Source organism: Ptychodera flava, chromosome 9 (genome assembly GCF_041260155.1).
Source record: "Ptychodera flava strain L36383 chromosome 9, AS_Pfla_20210202, whole genome shotgun sequence".
NCBI classification, from domain to species: domain Eukaryota; kingdom Metazoa; phylum Hemichordata; class Enteropneusta; family Ptychoderidae; genus Ptychodera; species Ptychodera flava.
This window is the reverse complement of record NC_091936.1, coordinates 34076680-34103395: the sequence shown is the minus strand read 5'-3', so window position 1 is coordinate 34103395 and position 26716 is coordinate 34076680. Positions and strand designations below refer to the sequence as shown.

Below are 26716 nucleotides of genomic sequence, written 5' to 3'. Positions count from 1 at the left end.
TTTTATAAAACTGAACGCACAAGTTAAAAAAATACAAAAAGCAGAGTCAAGAGTTTCCTCTGAAAGTCTTACAACTGACATAACATTATCGGTATTCAAACAGAACTTTACGTTATATAAGTGAATTGGTATTGATATTTTTACTGGTCTTGATGTTCAACCGTATTCTCACGTGCTGTGGCGAAAATGTGAGCCTGTATTTTTTGTTTTAACTGGGAAAGATTATTCTCTGTTTTCTCAAGGTTGGATCTAAATTGGCTCACGCTATCTTCCACTTTATCGGTATCATGCGCGACATCACTGCCCATACTTTTCGTGGAAGGGTGTTTGAGGTTATGCAGAACTTCAAGAAAACTGGCAAAGTTTGAATTCTCTGCACTGCGACGTTTTGGAATCGTGTTGTGCTGAATGATATTGTCATCTTCCAGGACATCCGCTGCACGAACAGTATTTCTCTCTGATAACGCTTCCATAGCAGTCGAGTCAGACAAGCCTAATTTTCCACTGTAGTCATTTCCTGAGAAAATGAACGGAATATATTAGTCATGCTCTCGATCTCGAGATGGTAACATTGAATTGAGATACGTGTGGAATGTTAAAGCCACTAGAGAAGGAATTTTGATCGGATTAACCAGAAAAAATATTGCTATAGATTTTAAAGTACATTAGAAAACTTTGAGAAGTACAAAAAAGGGTTAACACGATTGGAACTAATTTGCAATAATTGGATCTTCATATATTTCAAATTTCTTAAAAGTTAAGCGCCGAATAGATGAATATTGCACTATTACAACTTACTCATAAAAACAAGTGTGTAACTTTAAAAGAAAAGTAGATGAGGTTACATTTGCAGGTTAAATCGACATTACATCACCATCCAATTACCCCAAATTAGTTCTAATCTTGTTGGTTTACACGTCAAAGAACATGATCAGCTAGATGCAAGCATGTTACCATTAGTGCATCGTTCGCATATCATGTAGAAATTATAATCGGATAAGAATAACCAAAGTTGCACAAACCAATGTTTTCGGTCAACCCTAGCACAATGTAACAATGAAATTCGTTTGTGAAAATTGACAACAGGATGCAACTTCGCGATTTTGTTATGTTTGGACCTAATCTGACAGTATTTGGAAATGCAAGGATTTGAAGAGTTACTTGAACATCAAATATTTGGAAACATGAACGGAAACAATCTTACTCACAATATTTAGAAGTGTGTGATTAATCTTCATACAGAGATTGTAGCGTGGCGTGGATACTTTTAATTCTAACGTAGCTAGAGAATCTCTCGTTTACCCGTAAGACTTCTTTGCTAGTTTAAAATTTTCCATGCCGCTATGCAATATGAGAAAAATTGTTTTTATATTCTACATGTGTGCAGAATGCATCTACATGGTGTTTGTCTCGAGTGCAAAAGAACCTACCCAATTTCAATTTGCACTAATAATCGAAGCATCTGCTTCCTGTCATTGCCCAAGGAGTTGTGAAATTCGGGCAGAATACCGGTTGGACAAGAGGGAGCTAGGATTTGATGAACATGCTGTAAAAACCAGCTATTGACCTACCTGGTGATTCAACAACTCTAGAAGTTGAGAGAGATCTCTTTTCTCCAGAAGAAATTCCATTACTTGTTGATGCCTTCAGGAGCTTTAACTCATTTTCAAGCCCAGATAGCTGCCCCAGGACGTCGTCGACTGCACAAATATATTTATTATAGTAAGATTTTTTTAAGGAAATCAGATTAATTTTTACACATAACACTCAATGAATTTGTATATATCACAACGATTGATCCTTTGAAGGGAAAACAAGCATATTTTGTAAATGACCACGTCCACCTAAAACAAAGTGACCAAAATCAGCAGTTTTTTTAATCAGTTGCTAACCTGCAAAAAAAGGATAATTTACTAATATATATTAGTTTGGTAGGTAATTTGAGGTCATAACATTGAATGGCCCATGTCAGACCATTCACGGATGCACGACTAGTGTTACTTTTAAAGGCATTTTACTGGTTCCGTGAGGAAGCACAGCTTTAAAGAAACAACGTCACAAGGCGTGAATTAAAACACTCATCCTGTTCTTGGGCTGAAACTAGTTACTGAAATGGTACGAGGAGTGTGTAGTCTGTGCTTATAAATTACCGCGGGAGGATCCCAAATCAAAACTGCCTGTAATATGTATCTAATCGAAGCTTATTTTTTGTGAAACAATCAGTGCTAATGACAAGTTAAAGAAGCAAATAATTCTTTTTCCTACATTTTGCAAATATCGGTAATGGTGCGGAAAAGTGATATTTTGCCGTCCGAAGAAAGTGAACACCCATGTATTGAAATGAGAGAACAGTGACATGACATTGAACGCTAGCTGCAAACAGATTGGCTGAAAAGTTAAACTTTGCTATCAGTGATCGCAGTTCGTGCCAACTCTCACTCGTCACGTACGGCAAATTGATCTGTCCAGTCAATAGTAGCAACTCGCTAAATGTTTCTTTGTAGATCAAAAGCATCACTGCTTAAAGTTGTCCATGGTAAACCCTGTCGGCAAAATGCTGAAAAGTGACAATGGCTGGAAATACGGCGATGATAAAATTGTCATTTGGCTGTTTAGCAGAACTAAAAGTTCATACTGTAGTTTCAGAGAGCATGCCTTCCAGCAAAATCTGCAAGGTATGTGCAGCGTGGAAAGTGCCGCTAAGACGCCATTCATCGGAAATTGGCTTTATTAAGATAAATACCTGCAGTATATCATTTATGATAATTATGAATATAAAAAGATGCTGCAGTACGTAAACATATGTTGAAGTATTTCAATTGAAAACAAAATTGAATTTATGACAACTTTTTATCTTAAACTTAAAATACTAAATACTGGCACTTTCAATACGAATTGAATGTAAACAATACAATGTCAATTTGGATTAATAGAAGAACCCGATTGACGTTGTAGTTAAGTATTGTAGATTAAATATCACAGTTGCAATGAAAAGAGTCTGGGATCACAGACTCCAAACTATTAATGAATGGCTATTGTGCACTAAGGATACTGCAATTTGGGCCGATGGGCAGCGTCTCGGAAGCTGTTATTCAATTGCGCGGTAGAATCTAACCGTTATAATGGATAATACAAATAGATTTCCTAAGTTGCTGTGAATAGTGGCAATCGATTAATCAGATATAACCTTCTTACCACGCTGCACATTTGCAGAACGATTTTTCTGATTTATGATTTCGCCGAACATTTAAAGGGAAGGTGTCGTCCGAACAGCGCATGTGCGACTTTTTTGTTTAAACAATGTATTTCATGCATAATATATAGATGCTTTACCTCAACATAGTTGCAACATTTATATTTTATGATATTTATTGTTACAGGACATTAACTTTCATCAATCGCCATTGTACCCTAGATAGTGTTTAAACCGATTGTAGGGGCCCTCACAAACCTTGAGCACAGTTCCGACTACAAACTCCCTTTATCAACCTGTGACTGCTCACCAAATTGCTTTTAGTCCCCCAAGTTTTGCAGTATGCTTACCATTTGTATCGAGACTGTTTGCTACTTCTGCAATTTTTGCCAGTTCATCTTCTACAGCAGAAAGACTGCTTTCTCCTATGAATGAAATGTACAAATGATTTGCATACCTGCAGTTGTAAGAAAAATTATAAGCACGGCTATTTTTAAGCTCGTAATTTGGTTGTCAAATGCACTGGGAAGAAGAATAGGGATTTTCATGATCGAAGAGTAGATGCCCGGCTGATAAACTGTTGAGGAAGAATAAATTGATTGCGGTATTTGGTGATATACTGCCCACGCAACTAGATTATGTACGTAATGCAAAGAACATCTTACAGCGAATTGATTTATCTTACAGTGATCTGTTTCAGTACAAATGCTTTTAGTGGACCAAGACATACTGCTTAGACATACTATCTTTTAAGTTTTGACTGGGCTAAGTATGTTTACTAGAAATGCAGAATGTTCGAGAAAACACTTATTTATAATAGTTTGCCTCTGATTATGAATTTGGAGCTATATGGCTGTGTCCCCTAATCAGTTGGTAAAATAGTGAACAGAATTACTGAATACACATTTAACATACACCAAATTCTCTTTGAAGGCTACTACACTAACAGTAATGTACACCCATTGCTAGAGCTAACACTTTTTCGGAATGGGTACATTTCACTGGAAGAGTCAAGGAAGCTTCAGCTTTTAGAAATTCAATAACCCAATAAAGAGCAAAACGGGCTATAAATAACGTGCATTTGCATTTAGTTTGGAAAATTTGCATATTACGTAAACATCCTAAATCATAATTAATAGAAAGGTAACATAAGTAGTGTGCATGAATCTTATAGATATCCTAAAAACTATGTAAGAAGCATGGATTTAAAAAAAATAGCTTTCAGATTCAACCTCAGTTGGCACTGTCGAAGCAAAACATTCCACTTGCATACCACCGCGAGTTTTCAACGCTTTCATCAAATTTGACAACAAAATAGTTCAGGTGGTACAAACTGCATATAAATAAAAAAAAAGGGTTGGACTAGAATTCTTATTAAGTTGATTCAGAAAGTATTTTTGATGGCATTACTTTTGAAACATCCAGAGAGTCATATGAACATTGGATATTTTAAGTGTGTTAGTCCATATGAGAAAATTAATGTTCAATTCATAATGTAAGTCAAGCGGCCGGGGAAATACATGCATAGCTGCTTTAAAATTGAAATATGGATGTACACAGATATGGGAGATATCATGTGATTAAAACATTGTTGCAGATCTGGTATAAAGATTACACGAGGAAAAAAACTATACTTACTATCTGAAGCAAGATTGATTTTGCCAGCTTTGCAAATACTGATTGCTTCATCAGCGCCATCAACGCAATCCTTCAGACCATTACACAGCAGTTTCATAGAAATACAGTTACCAGCAGGACACTGAAATTCGGTTTTCAAACATCCGCAAGAAAAAGAGGCTTCATCTTCTCCATTTCGACAATCTACTTTTCCATTGCAAACTTTGTAGCGTTCAATGCACTTTCCATCAGAACACATGAATTCTGTTGATTTACAACGACAGTTGTATTCATCTTCACCCCCGGGACAGTTCTTCATACCATCACAAACGGCAGATTTTGAAAAACATTCTCCGGTCGAACATTTAAAACCTAAACATGGCATTGGTTCCGGTTCGGGTTGGGAACATGGTGGTATAGCTTCGTCTTCACCATAAGGACAATCTACCTCTCCATTACAGATTTTGAAGAGTTCAATACACTTTCCATTTGAACAGGTAAAATCTGTCGATTTACACGGACAGTTGTATTCGTCCTCGCCACCAATACAATTTGTCACATCATCACAGACTGCAGATCTAGGAATACACTGCCCATTGGAACATTCAAATCCTGAACATTGTTGTTGACATAGTGGTATTGCTTCATCTTCTCCATTTCGACAATCTACTTTTCCATTGCAAACTGTGTAGCGTTCAATGCACTTTCCATCAGAACACATGAATTCTGTTGATTTACAACGACAGTTGTATTCATCTTCACCCCCGGGACAGTTCTTCATACCATCACAGACGGCAGATTTTGAAAAACATTCTCCGGTCGAACATTTAAAACCTAAACATGGCATTGGTTCCGGTTCGGGTTGGGAACATGGTGGTATAGCTTCATCTTCACCATAAGGACAATCTACCTCTCCATTACAAATTTTGAAGAGTTCAATACACTTTCCATTTGAACAGGTAAAATCTGTCGATTTACACAGACAGTTATATTCGTCCTCGCCACCAATACAATTTGTCACATCATCACAGACTGCAGATCTAGGAATACACTGCCCATTGGAACATTCAAATCCTGAACATTGTTGTTGACATAGTTGTATTGCTTCATCTTCTCCATTTAGACAATCTACTTTTCCATTGCAAACTTTGTAGCGTTCAATGCACTTTCCATCAGAACACATAAATTGTGTTGATTTACAACGACAGTTGTATTCATCTTCACCCCCGGGACAGTTCTTCATACCATCACAGACGGCAGATTTTGAAATACATTCTCCTGTCGAACATTTAAAACCTAAACATGGCATTGGTTCCGGTTCGGGTTCGGGTTGGGAACAGGGTGGTGTAGCTTCATCTTCACCAAAGGGACAATCTACTTCTCCATTACAAATTTTATACTGTGCAATACATTTTCCAGTTGAACAGGTGAATTCTGTTGGTCTACATGGACAATTTAACTCGTCTTCACCACTAGGACAGTTTTTCACATCGTCACACACAGCAGGGTTTGGAATACATAGTCCATTGGAACATTCAAAACCAAGACAAGGTTGTGGACATGGTGGTATAGCTTCGTCTTCACCATTGGGGCAATCAACAATACCGTTACAACACTGGAACTGTTGAATACATCTGCCATTGGAACAGGTGAATTCAGTTGGTTTACAAGGACAGCCAAATTCATCTTCACCACCTTGGCAGTTGTTCACATCATCACAGACGGCAGACGTAGGAATACATTCTCCAGTGGCACATTCAAAACCTAAGCACTGCTGAGGTTCACATGGGGGTATAGCTTCATCTTCACCAAAGGAACAATCTACTACTCCATTACACAATTTAAAGAGTTCTATACAATTTCCATTTGAGCAAGTAAATTCTGTCGATTTACACGGACAATTATATTCGTCCTCGCCGCCAGGACAATTTGTCACATCGTTACAGACAGCACTGATAGGAATGCAAAGTCCGTTGGAACATTCAAAACCTGAACATTGTTGTGGACATGGTGGTATAGCTTCATCCTCTCCATTCGGACAATCTACTTGCTTATTGCAAACTTTGTACTGTTCAATACACAATCCATTTAAGCAAGTAAATTCTGTCGATTTACACGGACAGTTATATTCGTCCTCGCCGCCGGGACAGTTTGTCACATCGTTACAGACAGCAGCCATAGGAATGCAAAGTCCGTTGGAACATTCAAAACCTGAACATGGTTGTGGACATGGTGGAATAGCTTCATCCTCTCCATTCGGACAATCTACTTGCTTATTGCAAACTTTGTACTGTTCAATACACTTTCCATTTAAGCAAGTAAATTCTGTCGATTTACACGGACAGTTATATTCGTCCTCGCCGCCGGGACAGTTTGTCACATCGTTACAGACAGCACTGATAGGAATGCAAAGTCCGTTGGAACATTCAAAACCTGAACATGGTTGTGGACATGGTGGTATAGCCTCATCTTCTCCATTTGGACAATCTACTTTCCCATTGCACAATTTGTACTGTTCAATACACTTTCCATTTGAGCAAGTAAATTCTGTTGATTTACAGGGACAATTAAACTCGTCTTCACCACTAGGACAGTTTTTCACATGGTCACATACAGCAGATTTTGGAATACATTGTCCATTGGAACATTCAAAACCTGAACATTGTTGTGGACATGGTGGTATAGCTTCATCTTCACCATTGGGGCAATCAACAATACCGTTACAACACTGGAACTGTTGAATACATTTGCCATTGGAACAGGTGAATTCAGTTGGTTTACAAGGACAGCCAAATTCATCTTCACCACCTTGGCAGTTGTTCACATCATCACAGACGGCAGATGTAGGAATACATTCTCCAGTGGCACATTCAAAACCTAAGCACTGCTGAGGTTCACATGGTGGTATAGCTTCATCTTCACCAAAGGGACAATCTACTACTCCATTACACAATTTAAAGAGTTCTATACAATTTCCATTTGAGCAAGTAAATTCTGTCGATTTACACGGACAGTTATATTCGTCCTCGCCGCCGGGACAGTTTGTCACATCGTTACAGACAGCACTGATAGGAATGCAAAGTCCGTTGGAACATTCAAAACCTGAACATGGTTGTGGACATGGTGGTATAGCTTCATCCTCTCCATTCGGACAATCTACTTGCTTATTGCAAACTTTGTACTGTTCAATACACAATCCATTTGAGCAAGTAAATTCTGTCGATTTACATGGACAGTTATATTCGTCCTCGCCGCCGGGACAGTTTGTCACATCGTTACAGACAGCACTGATAGGAATGCAAAGTCCGTTGGAACATTCAAAACCTGAACATGGTTGTGGACATGGTGGTATAGCTTCATCCTCTCCATTCGGACAATCTACTTGCTTATTGCAAACTTTGTACTGTTCAATACACAATCCATTTGAGCAAGTAAATTCTGTCGATTTACATGGACAGTTATATTCGTCCTCGCCACCAGGACAGTTTGTCACATCGTCACAGACAGTAGCCATAGGAATACATTGTCCGTTGGAACATTCAAAACCTGAACATGGTTGTGGACATGGTGGTATAGCTTCGTCTTCACCATTGGGGCAATCCACAATACCGTTACAACACTGGAACTGTTGAATACATTTGCCATTGGAACAGGTGAATTCAGTTGGTTTACAAGGACAGCCAAATTCATCTTCACCACCTTGGCAGTTGTTCACATCATCACAGACGGCAGATGTAGGAATACATTCTCCAGTGGCACATTCAAAACCTAAGCACTGCTGAGGTTCACATGGTGGTATAGCTTCATCTTCACCAAAGGGACAATCTACTACTCCATTACACAATTTAAAGAGTTCTATACAATTTCCATTTGAGCAAGTAAATTCTGTCGATTTACACGGACAGTTATATTCGTCCTCGCCGCCGGGACAGTTTGTCACATCGTTACAGACAGCACTGATAGGAATGCAAAGTCCGTTGGAACATTCAAAACCTGAACATGGTTGTGGACATGGCGGTATAGCTTCATCCTCTCCATTCGGACAATCTACTTGCTTATTGCAAACTTTGTACTGTTCAATACACAATCCATTTGAGCAAGTAAATTCTGTCGATTTACATGGACAGTTATATTCGTCTTCGCCGCCGGGACAGTTTGTCACATCGTTACAGACAGCACTGAAAGGAATGCAAAGTCCGTTGGAACATTCAAAACCTGAACATGGTTGTGGACATGGTGGTATAGCTTCATCCTCTCCATTCGGACAATCTACTTGCTTATTGCAAACTTTGTACTGTTCAATACACAATCCATTTGAGCAAGTAAATTCTGTCGATTTACATGGACAGTTATATTCGTCCTCGCCACCAGGACAGTTTGTCACATCGTCACAGACAGTAGCCATAGGAATGCAAAGTCCGTTGGAACATTCAAAACCTGAACATGGTTGTGGACATGGTGGTATAGCCTCATCTTCTCCACTTGGACAATCTACTTTCCCATTGCACAATTTGTACTGTTCAATACACTTTCCATTTGAGCAAGTAAATTCTGTTGATTTACAGGGACAATTAAACTCGTCTTCACCACTAGGACAGTTTTTCACATGGTCACATACAGCAGATTTTGGAATACATTGTCCATTGGAACATTCAAAACCTGAACATTGTTGTGGACATGGTGGTATAGCTTCATCTTCACCATTGGGGCAATCAACAATACCGTTACAACACTGGAACTGTTGAATACATTTGCCATTGGAACAGGTGAATTCAGTTGGTTTACAAGGACAGCCAAATTCATCTTCACCACCTTGGCAGTTGTTCACATCATCACAGACGGCAGATGTAGGAATACATTCTCCAGTGGCACATTCAAAACCTAAGCACTGCTGAGGTTCACATGGTGGTATAGCTTCATCTTCACCAAAGGAACAATCTACTACTCCATTACACAATTTAAAGAGTTCTATACAATTTCCATTTGAGCAAGTAAATTCTGTCGATTTACACGGACAGTTATATTCGTCCTCGCCGCCGGGACAGTTTGTCACATCGTTACAGACAGCACTGAAAGGAATGCAAAGTCCGTTGGAACATTCAAAACCTGAACATGGTTGTGGACATGGTGGTATAGCTTCATCCTCTCCATTAGGACAATCTACTTGCTTATTGCAAACTTTGTACTGTTCAATACACAATCCATTTGAGCAAGTAAATTCTGTCGATTTACATGGACAGTTATATTCGTCCTCGCCACCAGGACAGTTTGTCACATCGTCACAGACAGCAGCCATAGGAATGCAAAGTCCGTTGGAACATTCAAAACCTGAACATGGTTGTGGACATGGTGGTATAGCTTCATCTTCACCAAAGGGACAATCTACTATTCCATTACAAAATTTAAAGAGTTCTATACACAATCCATTTGAGCAAGTAAATTCAGTTGATTTACATGGACAGTTATACTCGTCTTCACCACCAGGACAATTTGTCACATAGTCACAGACAGCACCGATAGGAATGCAAAGTCCGTTGGAACATTCAAAACCTGAACATTGTTGTGGACATGGTGGTATAGCTTCATCTTCTCCGTTTGGACAATCTACTTGCCTATTGCAAACTCTGTACTGTTCAATACACTTTCCATTTAAGCAAGTAAATTCTGTTGATTTACACTGACAATTAAACTCATCTTCACCACCAGGACAGTTTTTCACATGGTCGCATACAGCAGATATTGGAAAACATTGTCCGTTGGAACATTCAAAACCAAGACAAGGTTGTGGGCATGGTGGTATTGCTTCATCTTCACCATTGGGGCAATCAACAATGCCGTTACAACACTGGAACTGTTGAATACATTTGCCATTGGAACAGGTAAATTCAGTTGGTTTACAAGGACAGCCATATTCATCTTCACCGCCAGGACAGTGGTCTATATCATCACAGACTTCAGATGTAGGAATACACATTCCATTCAAACACTGAAAACCCAAGCAAGGTGATGGTCCACGACACGGTGGTATAGCTTCATCTTCTCCGAGGTCACAATCTTGAAACCCATCACAAACTTTATCTTTTCGAATGCACTGTCCATTATTGCATTGAAAGTGTGTATCTGGGCATGGACAGTTATTTTCATCTTCTCTATTTAAACAGTCTATGACACCATCACATAAAAAGGCATCTGGTATGCATTTGCCCTCAGAACATTTGTATTCACTTGAACGGCATGTTTGCCCACAATCTGCTTCATCCTCACCACTATTGCAGTCCTTTATTCCATCACAGATGTTGGTCAAAAGAATGCATTCACCACTTCTACACTCAATCTGAGGACAAACTTTCGTGCATAGGACGTGTTCATCCGATCCGTCTTTACAGTCTTTGACGCCATCACATTCATATGCTCGTGGGATGCATTGACCATCCATACATACATACTGGTCCTTCGTACACTGTTTGCACTCCATTTGTTTTTCATCAGCACCGTCTGAACAGTCGGTTATTCCATCACAGATAAACTTCCTATGTATGCACTTTCCATCTGGACACTTGAATTGACCTTTGCAACCGGCATCAGTACTTCCTTTAAGGAAAGTGTTGAAGTTTGTTTTACAAAACTGGAAACTTCATTTCGACAGAATTACGGGGTTGACAACTTATGCAATGTTGTTTTTATTTGTGAAATAAAGTATCCTAGCTCTGTGCAGTGGCTTTGAAGGTTAAATCGGATCGGTAAATTGCAATTATTTACAGCAATTTAAAGTCTGAAACTGGCGGTATTATCTGACGCATTGCCTTATTTGAAATAATTTTATGAGAACCAAGAATTTTAGCCGACCGAATTTGCTCAAAGCTTCTAAAACTATCTTTACCAAAATTGACCATAATAACCTTTTTCATGCGTGAATTGTAAGTGTACAGATTTGATAATCCTCGTGAGTTCTATTGTGGCGACAAACGTTTCTTTATAGATAACAAGACTCATGATTGTGGACAAGTGGAGAAACTATCTGGAACTTTATATAGAACACGATGGGAACTAATTTGGGATAATTGGATGGTGAAGTAATGTCTGTTTAATCTGCAAATGTAAGCTCATCCGCTTTTCCTTCTAAATTATACACTTGTTTTTATGATTAATTTATAACATTGCAACATTCAGCTATAGTGCACCTAACACTTTGAGAATTTTGAAAAATACGAAAATCCAATTATCCGAAATTAGTTCCAATCGTGTTATATTCTAAATCTCTTAGTGTATTTGTTCATTTTTTTTGTTTCATTATTTTTTTTGGGTCTCCCATTGTATTTCTTCTCAGTTGCATTTGGTATTGAAGTTTTGTGCAAGTGATAAGCATAGTACCCATATTGTTGAGATATGCAATGGAACCCACAAATCATTTGCACATTCCAGTTTCCAAAAACACTTGCAAACTGATCACAATTTCCACATGCCCAGTCGTTGAATTACTTCAATATGTAAGGGATAGTACTTGTTGATACTGGAGAAAATGTGATAACACTTAATGATATTTGACAAATTCTAGTCCACAATTTTTTTTGTAACACTGGACACCATATAGGGTGTGTTGACAACGTAAAGACAGTATTGCAAACACTTTTGGAATACTCCGAAAAACGAGAAAGTCTTTTACGAAATAGACAAACAGGCAAAATGCACGGAATATATAAGCTAATTCTGGCTGAAAGATTAGCAGCAAAAAAGTCTCATTTTGAAGATGTACTTACTACAGAATTCGATGGACTCGTCATGGCCTGATGGACAGTCACCGAGAAAACCATCACATGCATGTTTCGCAGGTAGGCAACTTTTATTTGGACATTCAATATAACCTTTACTGCAACCTAGTGGGAAAATGTCGGTAAAGTATCATTTCAGAAAACGTACTTTAAAACATCTTAAATGCTAAGCGATGAACTGTATCGGACTTCATTTTGATACATCCTGTAAGGAATATACCAAATCCTGGAGAATATTCATAGAGCCGAATCTCTTGACAATTACAGGCCTCAGAATAAAATTATTAGAGATTGACGTACTTCAGTATGAAAATCACTAGACAGCTTTATATTACTATACAAGTTGGTCCAGTTCTGGTTAATCTTGGGGTTCTTAGTCATGCAGTCTATGGTCGTTCCAAAACATTTTGGGACTGGACTTTCGACTGCAAATTGTGTCATTTACGCCATTTCTAATCCATAGTATCTTATGTTGGCATATGTGTTGCTTTTATAGAACCGATTCTAGCAAAACTGTATAGGAATTTCCATTCTTACAGGTTTTAGATTCGGATAGTTTTCAATTAGATATAATTCATTGGGTTTAAGATTGTCAGAAAACTTTGGAATGCATGTGACATTGCAACGTAAATTATCATTTTGAGTACATTTTGTTCTCAAGCTACGTCTCCCGATTTTCAATGAACAGTTCGAAAACAAACTGCGTTCTACGCATTTGTTCATTGTCCCTTGAAACAACAGACTCGTTTTAAAATTATTTTGTTTCCTGCTGAGTTAATCACTAATGCTAAGGAGCAAAACAGCTTAATTCTTCTAACAGTGAATTAAGTCTCCAAAAGGCTGAACAAGTACATTTATCACTGATCCCTTGGGTAATAAATGATATTTGGATTTGAAATGTCTTTACAGATCACCTGAACACAGCTTTAATAGACAGCCTATTGATTCCCCATGTATATTCACATTGTCTCATGACGATTAAAAGTAAAACAGCGCAAGAAGGCGAATTTAAAGGACGATATCAGCAAGTTTTAGCATACTGACTAATCAGAACTTTCAGTCACTCTAAGACTTATGTTATCCTTGCCTATAATTAGATATTATTCCCTAATATTTTTCTTCGTTCAGCGAAGGAAAATACGAGTGACGTAATGACCGTGTCACCACGAGTCGAAGACGAGTGGTGACACGGTCATTACGTCACGAGTATTTTCCGAGCTGAACGAAGAAAAATATTAAGGAATAATATACTTATCACATGCACAAGCCAAGAATTCGTTATTTTTTGCAAAATAAAATAAGTTTTCCATGACGATTCCGCGTTTAAACTTTTGAACTACTTTAGGAATAATATCGGTACGCGGTGCACAAGTTGTCAATCATTTCCAGTCGTCCGTCGTGTGCGTTAGCGCTCACGTTCGTTCGTGTGTGGAGCAAATGACAGCTCTCGGTATACATGTAGGCTACCTCCCGCAAAGTTATACTCTATTTCAAAGATAGCATAGTCCTAGAAATTTATCACAGACGAAGATACGCTATTTTTCGGGAACAAATATCGGCTCAACGGCGCGACCACTGTAAACGTCGCGCCTGACCCTGTTTGCAATGCGTACGGAACCAACGGTATACGCGACCAGCTTCGAGTTCGTTGTTTCCGCAAATTAATAATCACGTAATTCCTTCGGAATATACAGGCGGTACACTCTTGTGTTTACATTGTTCGGATTATTAATGTCGTAGTCTGTGAAAATATCGATTTCATTACATGACTTTTGATCGTGGGAGAAACATCGGCCGCCATGTTGTTTGTTTACATATTTACGAGCACACCGAAGATCGACAAAAAAAGGTCCGACGCACCAAAATTGATGACATAGACGCGGGTTGTCGTGACGTAGAACGACCAGAGAATAAATCCCGTATTTTTTGTTCGGAGACGACAAACTTGGCTTGTGCATGTGATAATGTGGAAATATGGGCAAGTTTTTCTTAACGAAACATGAGCAAAACGTTAAGACAAATGTTCAAGGTGCTTTTACCTCTTGATTACTCATTAAATATTCAACAAGTCTTGCTTTCAGTAATTATCACTCAATGATGTACGACAAGATTCAATATCTTGCCATTTTTCAACCGTGCAAGTATTCAATATTTTTTTTTACTCCGAGATGTTTATAAAAGTAGAGATGCTTATCCACCTATATAGTAAATTTACATTAGCCATAACAAAATTCAAAATAACAATTTTTACTATTGCCAGCAATGTTTATTCCTTCCCAGTGTGAAATGGGGTAAACCTCCGAGATGGGCAAACACTGAATGTGGCATGACTCTGCAAATGATGAAAACCGAAATTTGACCTGATATTTGTTGGAAATTCTGCTTGGGAATTTTGTTTCATTCTCCGAAATGTAGTAAACGAATGATAAATCAAAAACTAATGGAAAGAAACTTGCCAATTGTTATCAAGCTGGCAGAAATTTAATACACAGAGGAACTACACCATACTGTAGTGCCAATTACACCAAAGTCTTCCAGAAAATGATCACCAAATGCGATATTTAGGGTTTGCCCCGACTTTCAGTGTTTGTTTGCCTTTAATACTTGATAAACACAAAGCACACCACCTGTACCATTCCGAAAATACCACCAAGGTAGTCAATATCTGGTTGAATTGCCGAAAAGTACATACACCGATTTGGCCACAAGATTTATAAAGGTCTAGACATTCGCAACCTCAATGTTTGTGTGACGGTTACATGCAAATCTTAATTGCGACATGGACAAGGTTGCAATGTTGGATAGTTGTTAAATTGCTTTTTATGTAGTTATTTCAAAAAACATTGCGTTTTCAGATGAGGTTTCACCTATCAATACTGCCTGCGTTTGAGGCCTTTCTGGATGCTAAATATATGAAATCTAAACCGAAATTAGAATGAGCAATTCCAAGCTCTAAAGTCTTACACATCCAATCAGATATTCTAACAAGTAAATACTTGAAGAAATGTCTTCACTCATTCTTGCAACATTAAACTCGTTTAAGTGAGAGTACCTGGTCAAACACTTACCTCCACAGACATCACGTGACTCATCTTTACCGTCTTCACAATCAGTAAGTGAATCGCAGAGCCATTCGGAGGAGATGCATTTGCCTTCATGACACTGATACTCGCCAACACCACACTCGACTGTGAATAAGCAAGGCATTTCCGTACTTCAAAATTAGACAATCATCAACACTCCGGAAAACGATAGAAAGATAACGATGTAGAATTATACATATCAAAGGTACACTCACTAAGCATTAATGTTTCTAAATTCTAATCAGTTTTACTTGAAATGAGCATCACGACAGCAATAGAATTTGCATATGACAATTTTAATAGAAAAAATTCGTCTATTCTTACCTCCGCACAGGTCTCCATCTTCATCAAAGTTGTCAGAGCATTCGAACGGTACATTGTTACAAACTTTTGTATTTGACACACATTTTTCATCCGGGCACTCGAACTTTAGCTTGCCACAATCTAAAGAGGGAAAGTAGGGATTAAATCAAATTGCAGATCCTATTTGATATTTCTTATGATGCGGCAACATATCAGTCCGGTTTTTCGAGGCAACAAAATATTGATATCAGATATGGAAACTGTTACAGTCCATGTAATGTTCACCAGAAGCAAATGGATACTGGTCATATGACATTCCGAATTAACTCCTTGACTTTCAAAACAATTTTGAGGAGACTAATATTTAAAGCTTCGTTCAAATGAGGCCTGAAACAGAACGATATTCAAGAAATGGGAAACGAAATTCTTTATCGATTAAATCACGTGCTAGTTAGGTTGTCTTTTGACGTGTATTTTTAGAAATGTATGTGCGCGTGGGAGAATTTTCAAACTCTGTGCATTCCGAGAATGCAGGTTCTACACATTCCTTCACAATACCAAATAATGACAACTGTTCAAGGTAGAATGTGCATTAGGGACAGATATTCTGACTCAAATTCTTACAAATCTTGTCTGATCTACCACTTGTTGGGGCTCATTTTAAAGCTCTTGGAGAAAGAAAAACTTTCACAGTCTTAGTTTTCCGGAAATCCATAATTTAATTTCCCCCATAGTTAACACAGGGATAGTGGCCATTTTGAATTTTAAATATCCCAAAAAATGTCGAGTGATTTGTTTCGCCAATTACAAATTTTGCAACTTAGGCGATTCCTGATTTTTATTGTTAATTTGGTAAGAGAATGTTTGAAAGTATCATCTAGGAAAGTTTGAGCAAAAATTGTCTTGCACATTCGGGGTTCACAGTACCTTAAAAGAAGACATGTGCGCTATGTTTTAATGTCTTCATTGATATTTTTGATTTTCTGTCGACCAATTTATCAGTCTTTCAGCAGTTTTTGAATTTTTGTGGATGCCTGAATTGCAAAATTATTTTGCAATCATTAAGTTCTGTCACAACTTTCCCCGTGCAGCGCCATTTAGCAAATGCTTTTGAAATATTGGCATTGGCACTTAATCTCAATCTGAATGTTAATCTAATTCTTATCCTGCCAAGAGAGGGAGTGAACATGCATAACAATTGGTATGTGAAAACGAAGTGTACCCTGAGGTAAAAGTTACGGTTTGGTTGATACATGCATTCAGCAAAGCGAACAAACACGTTGCTGAAAAAATACCACTTTTGATAAATCAAAGATAAAGAGCATCTGTCGTTTCACGAAAGCAACCTTGTAATTACACAGCGTTTTGTTTCGGACAGATGCATTTCTAATTAGAGAACGAGCACCGTTGATGGTGCCAGTAAATGAGGGAAGGGGACCCACGGAAAAAAAATCTGTTCCAAGTGCATCAAAATTCTATAGAACAGTGAGGGAGTCTCCAACCTTTTACTCAATTCAAATCTTTCAGATATCACACCGAATGGGGCAGAAGACTCTGAATTCTTTCATGCCCTGGTAGCTGGGGTTACCAAATGAAAATTCTATGACTGGTTATAGGAATGTAATATTGTAGCATCATCTGTTCATCTTTTTATAAGTAAAGTGTGATTTGTTTAGATGTCCAGGTGACGACAAGTTCTATTTTTCGTAATAATTTTAGTGGTGGTGCGTTCGGTACAGGAAAGCACTGGATGTAGGTGCTAGGGAGCCCATACTAGTATAGTCAGTGGAAAAAGGCGCTACTTCTTTGGCACCTGTGCTGTGATATGGGAGGACTTGCACGTGATAAACGGTTACTGATCGGCGCATCGCTGCAGTTTCGGACGGCGCACCCCCCCCCCCCCCTCACGTGATCACAGGTTTGAGGTACACAGCCCATGTGAAAAAGAAAACTGGCATTTTTCCGTGCGCCGTATACTACAAGCAACCAGTGTGACCAACTTACTTTGAGTACAGTAGAGGTCCGATTCGTCAACTTCGTTCCGACAGTCTGTGATTCCATCACATAGGTGAGTATTCGATACGCACTCTCCATTGCCACACGTAATTTCATCTTCCGCGCAACCGTGAAATATCGAGCCATCCGGTAATGAAGATCGCCCTGTCATACTCTTCGATTCCTGGTCTTCAAAGTCACGTTGCTCCAGTTGTTTCTGCAAGGAATGGAAAGAATGCGTTAAGGATCAGCTTTCTTCCAAGTGCAAAAAATCAGGGAACACAAGTCGTGAGGCGACTATCAGTTTATGGAGTGTCCAGATATTCATTCAGGAGGATTTTTATTATTCTGTCGGTTTTTTATGCCCCTCAAGGAAATTATGGTCCCTCTTAAATCGTTCATGGGTCCCACGTTACATACATTCATACATACACTTTTTGAAACTTCACCACACTTTGGCGAAACGAGAAACTACAGCTATTTCATTAAAGAAAAATATAAATATTTGTTATTGCTATATTGTCCAAATCTATCACTAGGCTTTTCAAATCCTTTGATTGATTAATGAATCTGTAAATTGAAAATTTCGTCATTCTTCAGGGGAGGACTGAAATCAACCAGAAAATATTGTGTCACGCGAACTAAAATTGATCATAGCATACATAATCAATGAACCAAAGTTATTGAGAGCTCAGCTATCTACTGGTACAGTAGTATAATTGCAGTTCACCATTGTCATGCTGTGTGCAGCTGAAAATGGCATCTGTCAGTTCCCATGGTGATAATGACGGGTAGTTCAGGATGTACATGTGCGAACTATAGCCGTGACGCCCTACTAGTTGAGGGCAATCTCCTACAAGTTTTGGCGGACAAACTGTAGTTGATGGTAGACAAGTTTTAAGTTGTCATCCTGGTAGATCAAACTGATGAGATGGGTAAAACAGCTGCCGTGAGTATTTCACATCTGTACATATTTCTAGAGCTTATAAGAAAGTACAATCAGTCATTCATGTATTCCGATAAGTCCTAGTGCTTTAATAGGCGTAGAGAGGTTATTAAACGTACTGTTTTATTCATGTTTTGTATAATTTTGAAAACGAATGAACATGTTTTCCCGGAAAGTTGCCGTGACATTTGAAGCTTATTTTGAGGTGACTGATGAGCAGGTCCTGGCTTGGTGTTCTTTTTTACTTGTCACTATAATGAAAAAACCTTACTCTGCAAATTTAGAGCTCATGCACGTCGAATATAATGAAGCATTCAGTGAGGTACCGACTGAGGGCGTTCTAGATCGCAGTGAAGTTGACAACACTCTTAAAACATTTCCGATTACAGAAATAGTGACTGAACATTCATGAGGACAGATTACATGTAGAAGCAGGATTGCAACTTTCTTTCATGGCCCCCCGTAAAGACTGGTCTTTTGCGACCCCTGAAAATCCTCCTCTCCCCCCCCCCCCCCCGAGTAAAATTTGGACACTAAAAAAAACAGCAATGAACAAGTAAAGACATTAGAAACCGCTATCTCTAACACACGAGGTTGACTTTCATGACTTAGGCCATGGAAATGTTATGGTTCAAGTTACCGGGCTTGACCTATTTTAATCCGCAGACCATAAACTTTGTAAAGCCGCCCTTAAGCGCTGAAGTGAACAAAAATCACAAAACGCCTGAAATTAAGCGAAAAATACGATCTGGAAAATTTAAGTGAGGTCTATGTCCTTCCTCATTTTTTGCACTCTACAAACAAGCAACATGGCGGTCAGCCTTGTCCGCAAGTGTAATTTCATTCAGTAGATACTATCATGACACGAAAAAATCTTTGGCTGCTGTTTTAAGGGAGCGTTCAGTTATTACGGCCGGGGATAGGCCGGCAAAATCCAGGGGGGGTCACCTTAAATTTGAAAACTGCAAGGGGGGGGGGGAGTCATGTATTTTTCAAACAGCTCAGAGGGGGGTCACTTAATTTTCATAAGTATCCGTCCCGTCAAAAAGCAGTTTCAGTGTTCAGAAATATTCTATCCGGGAGATAAAAATGATTCGCTGCATGATTTCATTCTCTGAAGTCATTTAACAGTAAATCTGAACAAAAGTAGAATTATCTGTCACATAAACATCTTGACTTGACAACTCTGAGGCTTGTCTTATTGTAGATCGAGCTCACTGAGGGCAAAGAACAATTCCTATTACTTACATATTAGAGATATAGCAATTTTTGTCAGGAAAATTATTTAACAGTTACCCATAGACTACTATCACCATGAAAAGTGAAATTACACTTTTAGGTGAAATTACAATATCATAATTGTTGTCAACACCTGAACTTTCAAATACCCTATTTGAATCAAGTATATTTGTATCAATTATCAAACATCTATAAAGGCACAAATTAATTTACTTTAGCATTGTAAAAAAAATTATTCATAGTTTTCTAAAAGACTCCAATATATAGTGAGTGAATCAACATTTGGGTGAAATTCCAAAATCCAATTTCTTGCACACATTTCAACCTTTAACCATCCTAGTCAAACTTAGTACTTTAAAATCAAATGAATTATCAAAAGTCTATAAATACACAGATTTAGATATTTTTGTATTGGAAAAAAATTATTCATAGTTTCCTCATAGACTACTATGTATAGTGAATCAACATTTTGGTGAAATTCTAAAATCTAATTTCTTGCACACATATCCATTTGTAACCACCCTAGTCAAATCAAGTACATCAATATTAATAATTGAGAGTACATAAATACACAGATTTACCTATATTTGCATTGGAAAAAAATATTCATAGTTTCCATGTATAGTGGATGAACATTGTCAGTGAAATTCCAAAATCAGATTTCTTGTACATATAATATGCACCTTTAACCGTCATATTCTAATCAAGTACAATTGTTAATTATTCAACGTCTGAATATGCACAAGAATAGCAAGTATTTCATTGGAAAAAAATTCACAATTTTATCATAGACTCCAATATATACTGGATGAACATTTTTAGTGAAATTCTAAAGTCAAATTTTTTGTACACATACCAGTTGTAACAACGCTATTCCAATTAAGTACATTATGTCAATTATCAAATATCTATAAATGCATATAGTTTTGTATTGAAAAAGTATTACATAGTTTTCTCATAGACTACTATGTGTAGTGAATCAACATTATCAACAGCTGATTATCAATTAAATCCAAATATCAACATTTTGTACACACACGCTTGCACAGAAATATTGCGATTCACCTGTAATTTCTGTCCAATCCCTTTGAGGGGTAATTTCAAAATTACAGCAAGGGGGAATTTTAGCATTAATAACTTGTCAGTTTGTAAGGAGGGTCATTTGAAAAATCTGAGAATCTTTATTCTATCGCCCCCTCTCCCGAGGTGTTTGTGTGCAGCTTTACTCAAGCAATGTGTGTGTGTGTGGGGGGGGGGGGTTTCATGAAATTTTTGTCATCTTAAAAGGGGGTCATTAATTTTTTTGTGCAATTGGTAGAGGGAGTTCACTTATTTTGACTGATGTGCAGGAAGAATTTGCCGACCCAACCCCGGCCATAATAACTGAACGCTCCCTAACATGTGAGCTTTCGAACAAAATTTAGAGGCAGGTCACCCGCTGTGTTGAGTGTGCTAGAAATGATACTGAGCTGCGGCTAGAAGTCCGGCGGACAACGATTGATTTTGCATATTGATAAAACTACGAATAACTTCAGCGATTGTCTCAGAATGGCAAAACCTTGAAAACGTGAGGAATTCCATAAATACATTCCATTATTGAAACTACGGGAATTGTTGAACACGTAGAACATGAAAGGCACCGGTCATATTTTCCAACGGGGAGGGGCGTTTTGGTGGAGTGATCATGGGAAAGACCAAGTGGAAAATCACTATCAATATTATAAATTCTGGTGGCTTTTAACATCGCTTATTTTTATCGTTGTTTAGTGTTTTGCACGTTACCAACAGTTTTTTTTCGAAGGAATACTTATCAGAAATGACAAGGAAACTCCCTCATGCTATACATTCCCAAAAAGCAGAGAATCTAAAGTCTAGTATGGTAGAAACAGTTTACTCAAAGGATGAAAGGTATATATTCGGGGTAGAAAACCTCAATTTTGATATAAATGATAAAAATTAATTTAAGTGAAAAACTTGATACTATTTTCTGATATTCAATATTTCACTTGAAACAAAAGTATATGTAGTGTTAACTTATTTTGTATTATCTATTCTAATTCTAAAATGGCAAGGGTTGAAGGACTGACACTTAAAAAAAGTGATTAAAATCACGATAACAAAATTAAAAGCTATTATTCAAAATGAAAGAACAATATCTAATCAAAATAGTCGTTTTGATAAATATTTCAAGAACAAGTGAAAAATTCAGAAAATTTGACCCAGCCAGAGTTACTCTTTCGAAATCTTGGAATTGGGAGAAAAAGCCAGGAAATTGGGTGATTTACATAAATTTACAATTCTTTCTCATTCAATTTACAACTGCTCGATAAGCTAAAAGGTGAACCCTACCAGGACTTTGAGCTTGGGTTAACAAATTACACAAAATTGAATAAATCTTTGCGAAAAAGTGATTTGAACAAATAAGCTGTATTAGGTGCAGCTCCCCCTTAAGATGCGACGACAGAATATGAAAGTGAATACTCTCCGGTGGTTTCTGTTCACAAAGTTTTTTACTATCCGGTGGTTTCTGTTCACAAAGTTTTTTTTTCTGATATAAAGTTATTAATCTTTTTTCCGCACGAGCCCCGGTGCACATTCAGACATTACCGTTCAGTAAGCCGGCTGCTCAAATACATAAGACTACGACCAACACCTGGCTGGAAACTGGACATTCAAATTGTAATGCCCTCAACATGAGAACGTGTAACACTAGGGTGACCAGACGAGAGGCCCTCCTATTCCCTACAATGGGGCTAACACAAGTTTTCTGAGAGTGAATGCTCGAAATCGAAGGCAATAAGGGGGACCCATGTTGGGATAAATTGTACAAATTCACCTTATGTATGCAACAGTTGTGCATATTTATGCCTATGAACAAGGTAATGACGCGAAAATCTTGAAGTTTATGAACACATTTTGTCAACAAACGTCAGACGGGACGCCATCTTGGAAGTCGTCTACTCGCACGCGAATGGTCACTATGAGAGATCGCGTGAACGGAAACACTTGCATTTCACAGTGAATGTTGTGAAGACTAGGAAGTCAAGATGAGTGCAAAAATTTCCTAAAAAGTTTTTTCTTCTTCCGAGAAACTGCCGACGAAATTTTTACTTTGAAACGGCTATGACTTTTGGCATCATTTTCCAGGAGGGAAGGAATGGCCATGCGGGCAAATTGTACCTTAGATATTTTTCTACTTGTTTTGTGCTCTAAAATAGCTCAGCTATGCAGCGCAAATTAGCGCCCACGGTTCTTCCAAAGCAGGAAGTAAAGTTTGCAATAGTGCCGTACTTGAACAACTTGCTTTTTCACCGGTGCGCACCTGTCTCTAACCAGAAACAATGGCTTGTATCCATGATACTGTAAACAAAGGTCAGCGTGAGGACAATCTTCCATTTTCTTTCACTGAGACTCATCAACCCATACAATATTCTCACAGAAATAATTTGGAAACTATCAATGCACCTTTCACCAGACTCATTATTGTACAGTTTGTCATCTTTGACCCATTTTTACAATATTTGATCTGATTTTTGGTCATATTGTCTCATTATTCCTCATTACAATATTCTCAGGGAAAGAATTTGGAAACTTTGATTTTCCAGAGGCTGCCAAATTGTGATCATGCTAATAAGCCAAATTATTTTTTCAGATTTGAACTTTGTACCAACACTTTCAACAGGTGCCATCAAGATTTTGGCAAAAAAAAAATCAGTTTTAAAAATCGTCCGGTCACCCTAGTAACACTTTACATTGACAACCTCCTCCCTTGCTGTACAGATTTGCAAGATTGGTAACAGTTTAAAATACCCTACTATTTACAAAGGAATTGCAGCGGCAATAATTACGAAACTACAGATCTGGCCTTAATTTTCGCTGCCCATACGCCGTTACATGTCCTGATACTGCCCAGTGATACATCTATCCATCACCAATTTACGTTTAGTGTGCGATTGTGTATAAATCTATCGGCCTACATGCATCTTTCTATACATTTAATATCAGTCCAATCCGCCTGTCTGCCTCTATCTTTTCTACAGATTGATGTATTGATACGTGCGTGCCCACTCTACAGGAAGATATTAAGGTAGTGTGCGCCTCGAAAGTGAAAGACTTTCCTCAATGAAACTTTCAGGGTGACCATGCAAAATTTGGTGCTAGATAGACAAATTGCTTGAAAAATTTTAAAACTATTTGAAATTAAAAATTGTCACCATCCCTGTGTTAATTTATGGGGAAAAAAATTTCGAATCTCGAAAAACTAAGACTGAAAACTTCTTACACCACAGACAAATAGAAGAAACATTTCTATTTGTCTGTGCTTACACCAAAAGCTTTAAAATGAACCCACACATGAGGTGGATAAGAAAATATTGAAAGCCCAAATTATCTGTCCCCTTAAGCTGGAGAGGGTACTCTGTCTGGAAACCTAGCGTCCTCAAGTAAATTCATAGAATGTTCCTAAAATTGGTAACTATACTTGAAAACCAGTCAGGAAGGAAGAAAGGGCTTTCTTGACGCTTTTCCATCAGTCTGATTACCGCGAAGTCATTAACATTTTGGCAAGTAGAGGCGCGCTTTGGTTCTGGTGCAGAATCATAACAAAAGACAATTGTCGATAAAATACGCAGATATTCCACGGAGATTGCAAGCGTGAGCTTTACCGGCATAATTTTGAGTTTTCTTGAAATTTTCTGTGGAAAACGGAGAAGCCGGGTACCACACTTGCACTGCAAAATTAATCTCTGACATTTGACTAGAAGACTGGCAAATTTTGAAATGGAATAATGTTCAAAGTTTCTTTGATATTTTCGGGAGTCTGGTATTTCATTTACAAGATTGTGAGAGTAACAAGACCATTAAGATTAGACTTTCTTCTTAAAATAACGAATACTTCGGAGTCCTCGAAACCCTACGTACAGGTTATGAAAGTTGAAACCAAACATCCAGGAGAAACTCATTTTACAACTTACCAACTTTGAAAGGCAGAATTACATCAAAGTTTAAATTACAACACCATTTTCGTAAACGTGACCAACATGCGAGCTTTTGGAGTTAGGAATGCTGACGGCTTTTCTTGCTATAGACTGAGAAAATTCCTACCTACCTGTTTGTATCTTACAGGCGAGTGTAACGTGGCATTCAGAAAGGTCCGCCGACCATGCGGAGTCCTCCCCACGTCATTCCTCCGAGTCTTGACATAGGAGCGTGCTTCAACGTAGAACAAAAACAGGATAAGTAGGGAAACAATCCAGAGAACTGCCGTGAACCTCATCCTTGGTTTGTCGAACCACAGTCTCTCTATCCACTAACGCCGCTCCGTTGATTATAAGGGGGCAGTGCATCTGCCCTACAGTAACATGTAAATTTTGCAGAGATAAATTACCATATTGTGATAATGTGCACCAGGTGACAGCAATTCTGACATGACCCCTCCTGACGTCCTTTCCTCGGTGTCTTTATGCAAACCACACGTATGTGTCTCATACTTTTTGATAAAGCTTTCCGTTTCAATCATAGAATAATTTCTCTATTTTACGGACTTAATGCCTCACGAACAGCCTAATGATGTGGAGATTTGAGATTACACGAAGTTTCATTCCGACTGTGGCTGAAAAGATTAATTTTGAGGGCGTGGCTTGCATACTTTTGTTTAATTGATATAATATTACTGTAGCCTCTATGATCTCTCTGAGTTCATTATGTCAGCATGATATTCAGTACTATAAACAATTAAAATGCAGCAAACGTTCTATGTTTCCATTTTCCATGTCAAGGGTCTGCATCGAATGAATGAAAGCAGAGTCATCGACAAAATGAACGGAATTGACTGAAGGAAAAATCTCATTACGTGACAGCAATTGGTCTGTAAAATATTTCAGGCACTGTTTCCAAGGGAATACATGGATCTCAAATCAATAAGTTTTATCATGAAATAGGTTTTATGATTCCGTGTAAACAGTCAGGAAACGTTTCAGGTGTACCAGCCTTTTGAATTTTGAAGAACTCTCTTGTCCGCATAGAAGATGCTATAGCTGCTGGATCGATGCTAGATAATAGTTGCCATGACGTTAGGCAGGCCTGCTGCTGCTTCTGTCAGGTAAGCTGAACATTCGACCCGTGACAATTATACCACGAGTACCCTCTCTTCTAGACTGGAAGATCCGTCGCTCGAGGGCGCTCTCTACGCTCCCCCCTTCTGAGGGGCCTTCTCTTCAAGCATATTATTTTCCAATGTAATGCACATTTTATTTGTCGTATTGATTTTTTATATTGCTTTTCAAAGTTTTGGGCATTTTCTGGAAAAATTTTTGAGATCGAAATGTTTTTTTGAGTTATAAGAAATATCTCAATGAAATGAAATTCTTTTGAGATGTGTGTATAATACACTATCTATGCAATCTTTTTGGTAATATTCTACTATCATGACACGTGTACAAATACTACCAATTGAAGCGAGGTGGGGGTAAAATTTGAAAAGTGATGTGTATTGTTTTCTTAAAATAAAACAATTTATTTGTATTTTTGAGCATCCATCACTATTTACACCACATAGCGCAGTATTTTTTCC

The 26716-nt window shown here is 38.0% G+C and overlaps 2 protein-coding genes across 2 annotated transcripts; both read right to left on the bottom strand.

Annotated features, from left to right (window-relative positions):
* Positions 1–31: 31 nt before the first annotated feature.
* Positions 32–10247, bottom strand: LOC139140777 (low-density lipoprotein receptor-related protein 1B-like). The gene is made up of 4 exons (XM_070710186.1): positions 4832–10247; positions 3544–3618; positions 1572–1700; positions 32–517 (listed from the first exon to the last, which is right to left on the bottom strand). Exons 1-4 carry the CDS (start codon positions 10104–10106, stop codon positions 141–143), a joined length of 5856 nt encoding a protein of 1951 aa, XP_070566287.1. The 5' UTR covers positions 10107–10247; the 3' UTR covers positions 32–140.
* Positions 10132–25431, bottom strand: LOC139141289 (very low-density lipoprotein receptor-like). Its single transcript, XM_070710914.1, has 7 exons — positions 25253–25431; positions 17970–18177; positions 15987–16106; positions 15648–15767; positions 12568–12684; positions 10279–11401; positions 10132–10138 (listed from the first exon to the last, which is right to left on the bottom strand). The coding sequence occupies exons 1-7, from the start codon at positions 25418–25420 to the stop codon at positions 10132–10134; spliced, it is 1863 nt and encodes a 620-aa protein (XP_070567015.1). The 5' UTR covers positions 25421–25431.
* Between the last annotated feature and the right edge of the window lie 1285 nt (positions 25432–26716).

Bases quoted from the DNA above. Each gene is read 5' to 3' on its own strand.
- LOC139141289 (XM_070710914.1), bottom strand. From the start codon at position 25,420: ATGAGGTTCACGGCAGTTCTCTGGATTGTTTCCCTACTTATCCTGTTT. The intron at 16,107-17,969 runs GTAAGTTGGTCA...TTCCCTCTTTAG, and splicing joins GGACCTCTACTGTACTCAAA to ATTGTGGCAAGCTAAAGTTC. The intron at 12,685-15,647 runs GTAAGTGTTTGA...TTTTCCCACTAG, and splicing joins GTCACGTGATGTCTGTGGAG to GTTGCAGTAAAGGTTATATT.
- LOC139140777 (XM_070710186.1), bottom strand. From the start codon at position 10,106: ATGGCTGCTGTCTGTGACGATGTGACAAACTGTCCTGGTGGCGAGGAC. The intron at 3,619-4,831 runs GTAAGTATAGTT...TTTCATTCATAG, and splicing joins AATCAATCTTGCTTCAGATA to GAGAAAGCAGTCTTTCTGCT. The intron at 518-1,571 runs GTAGGTCAATAG...TCATTTTCTCAG, and splicing joins TAGAGTTGTTGAATCACCAG to GAAATGACTACAGTGGAAAA.